The sequence below is a fragment of the Nelusetta ayraudi genome, unplaced genomic scaffold, assembly GCF_046127955.1.
Source record: "Nelusetta ayraudi isolate G7.1 ecotype Tasmania unplaced genomic scaffold, CSIRO-AGI_Nayr_v1 ptg000084l, whole genome shotgun sequence".
NCBI classification, from domain to species: domain Eukaryota; kingdom Metazoa; phylum Chordata; class Actinopteri; order Tetraodontiformes; family Monacanthidae; genus Nelusetta; species Nelusetta ayraudi.
In genome coordinates, this window is record NW_027466134.1 from 3,728,622 (window position 1) to 3,735,880 (window position 7,259).

Genomic DNA, 7,259 nt, shown 5'->3' on the forward strand with positions numbered 1-7,259 from the left:
GCATGCAAAGTAATGCAAAAGACACGTTAAAGAGCTGAAAAAGTCTGTTTCATATTAGGACCCATTTAAACCCACCTGTTGAGGGTCAACACATTTATTTTTTTTTTTCCCCGAATAAAAACATTTTTCCATTTCTCTGAAAAGCCTTGCAGCATGTTCCTGACCCCATGGGTATGTCAGTCTATTGGAAACAACAATCGGGCCTACAGTATAGATAATTTACCACAGTCTCCTCACAGTCTTTGGAATGGACCAACGATGCCTTGTGCAGCCCTTCAAGAGCTCTGATCCTCAATGAAACTCTCTGTTGCTCACATGTGACCTCAGGTCTCGGTTTTGAGGTTTTTCTGAAAAAAATAAACTGGAAAAATCTTCTTTTGATGCATTCATTCAAATTGTTCTTAATAAGGAAATCTAAAATTCAATGTAAGGTATGAGATGAGTGTGAATGGGCGTTTGTTTGTTTGTCTGTCTTTCTCTGTGGCTGCAATGAAGTGGCCTCTTGTCCAGGGTGTCACCCTACGTTCACCCCATGACAACCGGGATAAGCTCCAGCTGACCCCCACGGCCCTGAGTGCAGGAGAAAGAGGGCACTAGAAAATGGGTGGATGGACTTGTGTAACAGCATGGCTAAAAGTGCCACGCAACCACCACAGTGCCTGGCAACAGTGCTGCCTGCCTTAAAGGTCCAGAGTGTCAAATTTTAAGGAAGCCCGCCTGGCAGACAAATTGCTTTTATTGCACTGCGAGTATACACTTTTATTATGGGCGTTATGTGAAGCTGTCACACATATAAATACAACACAAAATCAAGCCAAATTTTACACACTACTAGTCCAGTAAGTCTAATGGCAAGGAAGGAAGGCAAAGCAGAGTGGACAGCAATTTTTAGGGCGTAAACCACAGTGTTCAATGATAAATAAAAAAAAGGGGAATATTTGTCCATATTTGTTATATCCTGTGCTCAGTATAACAGAAGTAGCCTGATGTTAGACGTGCGAGTGAGCGACTGAGTGGAGTGTGTTTGCGTTTCAAGGACAGTGAATACCCCGTTTCCAGGGAAGCCTTTCACCGAACAATATGATAAAGGTTGTTTTGGTTTTTTTTCTTTCCCTTCCTCTTCATCTTCTTCTTCGCTAGTTTCCGGCTGTCCTTACTGGGACTGACAGAAACGTGGTGACATCACAGCACAGTCATAAGAGAAGGTAAGTGGGCGGCTGGGCTGCCCCAAGGCTCCCGAGACAAACCATTGTTCCCTCAAACAAGCGGCCCAATTAAATCCTCTGCAGCACAATAAAGCCGGACATGTTAGGTAATCCCTGTGCAGCCGCATGGCCTTCTGAGCCATAGCCATCCATGCTGCATTAGCTGACTCAACCTAATAAGTGCCGTCTCGGTACAATGTGAGCCCTCGCCGAACGATTGCCGCGTCGCCGGCACCACTTCCTTCTCTGGCTCGTGGGGGGGGGGATCCTCCGCCGGGCCCAAACTGCTTTACGTTTACGTGTAAGTGCATTTTAATAGGCAACCGCGTAATTTGCTGCACCAAATGCAATTTTGGCGTTGCGTTATCGCCACGGGTTCTTAAAAGATTGCGATAATAAATGAGGACGGTTGGATGAGAGGTGACGGTAAATTATTGACGCATGCACCTGAAGGGTGAAGGCTAAGTGGCAGTGGCCGTTATGAAGTCCCGTTGAACAACAGGACGGTCCCGATGCCATTCGAGCTCAGCCACCGGCGAGCCGATTGAACCCCGTTTTCACAAAGCAAAAAAAACAAAAAAAAAACAGGCAATTTACAGCCATTGGGAATTTGCCTGTGATGTGAAAACAGTCACATCAGTGAAAAGCGGACATTCTTTCGTGAAAGAAAATGCTTTGCAGATCATATCCGTCTCCAATCACAGAATCACGCGGTTTGCATCACACACATGCACAGCTTACTGGTTTAGCTCGTCATGAATTGGGAGTGCCAGCAGTCATTTTATGTAGGATGTGGCTCCAGTGGAATGAATAACATTATAAAGGTTTTTTTTTTTTATTGTCGTCATTTTTACGACAACTTCTGGTGGGAGGAGCTGGAGGCCATCGCTTGCAAACTTTCAAATTTGTCCAACCGCCTCCCGAGTTTGGTTCAAGGGACTTTCTATTGACTAATCCATTTCTACTGGCTTTTTACCCGATGGATACGTCTAATAAAACTACAAAAAAAACATTCATGAAAGATTGCATCTGACATGCCTGGGCTGACCTTTTGCAGACATAATGTTGCACAGCAGGAATTTTTTTTTTTTTTTTTTTTTTTAAGTATCTTAATATTATTTTCAACATGTATTTCACTTCCCCTCAAATGCACAGCTCTTTCCCGCTCTCCCTTTTCTATCCGTGAGATCAGGTCACTCCAGGTCTTGATATCCAATCCACAGTGGCTCGCCATACACACTCGTCCGCGCTCACAAGCGGACAGTCACGTCGAGACAACAAAATGTGAGCGCTGAAGATTAGCAGGTACATCCTGATAACATTTCTCCTGGACGGACGTTTGCCGTTTCCACAGCTCCATCAACGTGGCCTACATAAACTTAACTTAATGTCCCTGTGGCACATTGGCCTTTCGGGGGGAAAAAAAAGTCTGATCCCGTAAAAAGTGTTGGCACATCGCTCCCCTGATTATTTCTTGGCGTGACGAAGTTGAGAGACAGAAACCACAGAGAACTACAGACAGAACTACAGACAACTAATAATATGTCCTTTTTTAAGAATGTGCGTGCTTGTGCTTCAAACGGACTACGTGTGTGGGGGTTTTGCAGTGGCTGTCTTTTGTTGTTGAGGAAACAGATTTCTCAAAGTGTCACATTGCCGTGTTGGAGCTTCATTCATCCAAACACCCATGGCTAAAAACTTACACAACCACTGCGATACAATGCTCCCACTGTCCCTGAGAGGACAGCAGTGTGATTTCTAAGAAATCCAGCACATTTGTCTCTTCCTGCAGCTCCAGGACTAACAAGCAGTGACTATAAACAGACACTAACAAATAATAATAACATTAAAAATAAGTTATTGTTTCTCTGTCCCTACTATAATCATCCAGATTTAAAAAAAAAAAAAAAAAAAGATGCACAATTTGATTTCATCGGATGATTGATTTGATTCGGGTGACGTGATCATATGTTTTAGTTGTATATTAATTTGAAATATTTAATATCATTGCAACCTGAATTATACAATGAGTGGCACGTGATTTGCCAAGGACTCTTGTCGCTCATGCCGAGTGATCGTCTCACCAATCCACTGAATTCTCCTTCAATTCAACAGCAAAAATGTGCCTTAAATGGATTGGGAACAGATTAAGGTTGCCGGCTTCCTTTCTTCATGTGTTCTTTGTCTACCACAGCGCCATGAGGCGGAAAGACGGGAGCAAGAAGTTACACAACGTGCGTTGTAACTGAACTCTCCTCTCTGCAGCCACTCACTCCAAAAAATAAACAAATAAATAAATAAATACATCTTTCATTTGTACTGAATGGGGGCACCCAATATTTTCAATCCACCAACCTTTGTTGCAGAAAGGTTTTAGCTAAATGTGCGTCTGCCACGTACCCAAAAATAATTGTTTTTCAAATGAAGGAGCGAGAGAAAAACTCCAGCGCCGCCATCATTTCACTGTCTTTTCCCAACCTCGTCCTTGCAAATCCTACCCCATTTCCTGACATCATTCTCTCTCCGTCTCTCTCGCTCTATACACACACACACACACACACACACACACACACACACACACACACACACACACACACACACACACACACACACACACACACACACACACACACACACACACACACACTCACTCACTCCCTCCCTGCCTCCCTGCCTCCCTGTGATTGGCCGAGGCCGGCGGTGACGCGTCACAGTGGGGGTATAAAGCCTCTGCTCTGGCGCTGCTCCGACACTCGCTCCTCACTGAGCCTCTCCGGAAGGGATATTTATCAGCCAACCAACCGGGACTCACCCCGAGCCGACTCCAACCAGCTGCTATGTGCAAAGGACTAGCATCGCTGCCGACCTGCTGCCTGGAGAGGTACATGACGTTTAGACGCGTAGACACTTCCGGGAGTTTGGATTATACAAGATCCCGAACGGCGTTCGTTTCCGCACGAGCTCTCTTTTAGAGGCGGAACGAATTATAAGCTCGAGCTAAATTTAGATGACTCGCGAATGCAACTGCCGACGGTGCGATGACTCATTTTAGTGTGCTGCTGCCGCCGCGATGCGAAGATTGAGTTTGACCCTCTTTTGTTTTTCTCATCTCACAGGGCCAAGGTGCTAAAAGCGAGACTCGGAGGCATTTGGCAGAAACCAAACTGGAATCTATCGGGCTGCAAAATAGGGCAGAACAAGTAAGCATCTGGCATGCGGCTGCTGCTGCTGATTCACGTCTCGTGTGCTGCGACTGTGCACTCGCTTAAAAATTCTGAAATCAATCTGACGGCACTTTGTCTGTTTTTCAGGCCAACCCTGGAAGAATGCATCAGATGGAAACAGTCCTTTGAAAAACTCCTGTCCAGCAAATGTAAGCAGAATCGATTGCACTCCTTTACTTCCTCCCCCACCCCCACCCCCAGGAAAAAAAATAGCACCACGCACGGTCGTTCTCGTGCGCGGGAGGAACCCAGACACCCTTATTACCGCCACGCACAAATGTGTAATTACATTTCCTCTCTTCCTTTCCCCCAGATGGATTGTGTGCCTTCACCGCCTTCCTGGTGTCCGAGTTCAGCGAGGAGAACATTGCGTTCTACTTTGCGTGCGAGGATTACAGAAATACCAAATCCCCCGCGAAACTGCCGGCCAAAGCCCAGAAGATTTTCGACGAATTCATCGGCAGTGAGGCTCCTCGAGAGGTAACTGCGCGCTTTGCGCTTCACCTTAAATCGTCTTTAATTTAATTTAATGTATTTTTACCACCAACTTCAAATTGCGAGGGAGATGATTTACGTGTTTTTTTTGTCTCTGCGTCTCCCTTCCAGATCAACATTGACCACGAAACTCGTGACATCACCAAAGTCAACATGCTGGAGCTGACGCCGTCCTGCTTTGACATGGCCCAGCACAAGATTTACATGCTGATGGCCAAAGACTGCTACCCCCGCTTCCTCCGCTCCCCGGCCTACAAGGACCTCGTGTGCCAGGCCAAACCCGGCGCCAAGGCGCCCCTGCAGGAGAAGAAGGCCTGAAGTGTCCCCAAGATTCCAATGGAGCATTGTCAGAGGTCACCTTCAGGGTTTGAGCGTTGGGGACGGTGCTGCATCACGCGGCTGTGTGCGGTCACAGACCCAGGGAGATTCGCCGGAATCTGGGAAGCGGTGACGCTGTAAGGCGCCCGTCCCTTAAAGAAATGCTGATAAAAGAGAGCGAAAGTGGTGGGAGCGCTTTTTGCCTTATTGCGTGGGAGTCGAAACTGAAGGCTCAGTGGAGGCTGAGAGCGTGGAAGCGTGTTGAAGTGACAATCACACCTGAGTGCAGGGAAGACGGGACCTTTCTGTGCCATGCAGGCAAACCTCTGTGGTCGTGATGTGTCTTGTACCTCTGTGAAAGTCTTACACTGTTTTCTGAAGAGACACAAATGGTCCTCGATGACTTTTCTATTTATTTTGTATTTATTTGACTGTCATATATTTCTTGTATTTTTTACAAAATTGACGGGGAAAAAAAAAAACATGTGCAATTTAATTTATAATATTTATATTGGTTGTTGTTTTTTTTTTTACTGGCACTGTCAATGAATTGTTTGACAATGTATGAAAAAACGGGGTGTCAATGTGCGACAATAAAGTAAAAAAAAAAAAAAAACTTTAAACAGTGTTTTGTTTTCAAAATCATTTCACTGTAGCCTCCTTGACCTTTGACATTTGAAATGAGCCACATCATATTTGTTTCAAAACCGTGGCAAAATCCAATGGCCGTGTGAAGAGTTAAAGAAGATAAAAATTCCAAATCAAAAATCTGGGATTATCTAATCAGTTTACCAAAAATGTGCCCACCAATGACTTGTGGGACTCTATGTTTTCAATGAGGGCTCCAGCCTAAAAGCCTAAAGCCTACAGCCGCAAAAAAAAAAAAAAAAAAAAAAAAAAAAGCCCAACACTGCAAACCAAAGTCATAAAACCCACTCGGCCACAAGGAGCGTGAGAAGAAGCACATTGCAGATTGATCCTGCATCTGTGAGATTGGCTGCAACAAGTCAGACATCACCTGTTGCTGGGGCCGTGTAATGACAACAATGAGAAGAGTCTCTTTGGTGGCATATGGCCGTCCCCCAATTCAGTAAATATTAGGTTTCAGGTTGCACTGTTATGTTTGGTTGCCGTGTGGCCCCGCTGTGTTATTGGCCTGTCAAATAACAGACCCCCTTGCATGCCTAATCATTCACATCAGCCAATATGATGACAGCCACAGCGCTAGCTATATCATTTCCATTATGAGAGAGTGCCACTCTGCAGCCGATACTTTTTTGCGAGGCCGTTATTCACCTAGGAAACTGCTCAAGTGTGTGTCATAATGAAGTCGGCCGATGACGGCGTCCGTCCGCCCCGAGCCTTTCCCTCCGCGCCGCGCGAATGAATGGGAGCTCCCCCAGCAAACGGGAAGCTCCGCGACGACATGCAAGCGCCTCAACGTAATAGGAAGGGCAATAAAAGTTCTTTCGACCTGGGCGGCTGTTTGCTCTCGCCGTCAACGTCGGGCAGTAAAAGGCGGGAAAAGTTGCCACTGCCGTCCGCATCGAGCGAGCGAGCGAGCGACGCGTGTCGTGGCGACAACGGGGATGATGCGAAGAAACGCTCAAAGGGCCTTAAAGTTAGGTAATGCAGACGTCGATTGCAGTGATAATGCTGGTTATCTCATTTGTTCTCATTAAAATGTCAGCCGCTTTTAGAAGGGTTGCCTTGGCGAAGTGCGCTTCTGCAGCGGGCCGAGTACGAATCTGTCTGCTTTGGGTATTCAAATGTCATTAGCATAGAGTGGGAGCCAGTGTCAGGTGGACAACAGCTGGCCCGCAGTCCTTTTGCATATATGGGCATCCACAGCTGCCTCCCACTCCATAGTAACAATTTGCTATATTTTTATCTTCATCTGAGCATAACAATGACCATCTGTGATGCTGGTTTAAACTGTACACGTTTCGCCACTTTGTAAATAGTGCTGGCCCGGCGGCACGTCGCAAATGCACGGAATACACAGAGGCAAGTTTGA

At 46.1% G+C, this 7,259-nt stretch overlaps 1 protein-coding gene across 1 annotated transcript; it reads left to right on the forward strand.

Moving 5' to 3' along the window:
- Positions 1-3,962: 3,962 nt before the first annotated feature.
- On the forward strand, positions 3,963-5,710 carry rgs16 (regulator of G protein signaling 16). The gene is made up of 5 exons (XM_076045588.1): positions 3,963-4,086; positions 4,322-4,405; positions 4,517-4,578; positions 4,743-4,909; positions 5,036-5,710. The coding sequence occupies exons 1-5, from the start codon at positions 4,043-4,045 to the stop codon at positions 5,240-5,242; spliced, it is 564 nt and encodes a 187-aa protein (XP_075901703.1). The 5' UTR covers positions 3,963-4,042; the 3' UTR covers positions 5,243-5,710.
- The last annotated feature ends 1,549 nt before the right edge of the window (positions 5,711-7,259 follow it).

Bases quoted from the DNA above. Each gene is read 5' to 3' on its own strand.
- rgs16 (XM_076045588.1), top strand. From the start codon at position 4,043: ATGTGCAAAGGACTAGCATCGCTGCCGACCTGCTGCCTGGAGAG. The intron at 4,579-4,742 runs GTAAGCAGAATC...CCTTTCCCCCAG, and splicing joins AAAACTCCTGTCCAGCAAAT to ATGGATTGTGTGCCTTCACC. The intron at 4,910-5,035 runs GTAACTGCGCGC...TCTCCCTTCCAG, and splicing joins GCAGTGAGGCTCCTCGAGAG to ATCAACATTGACCACGAAAC.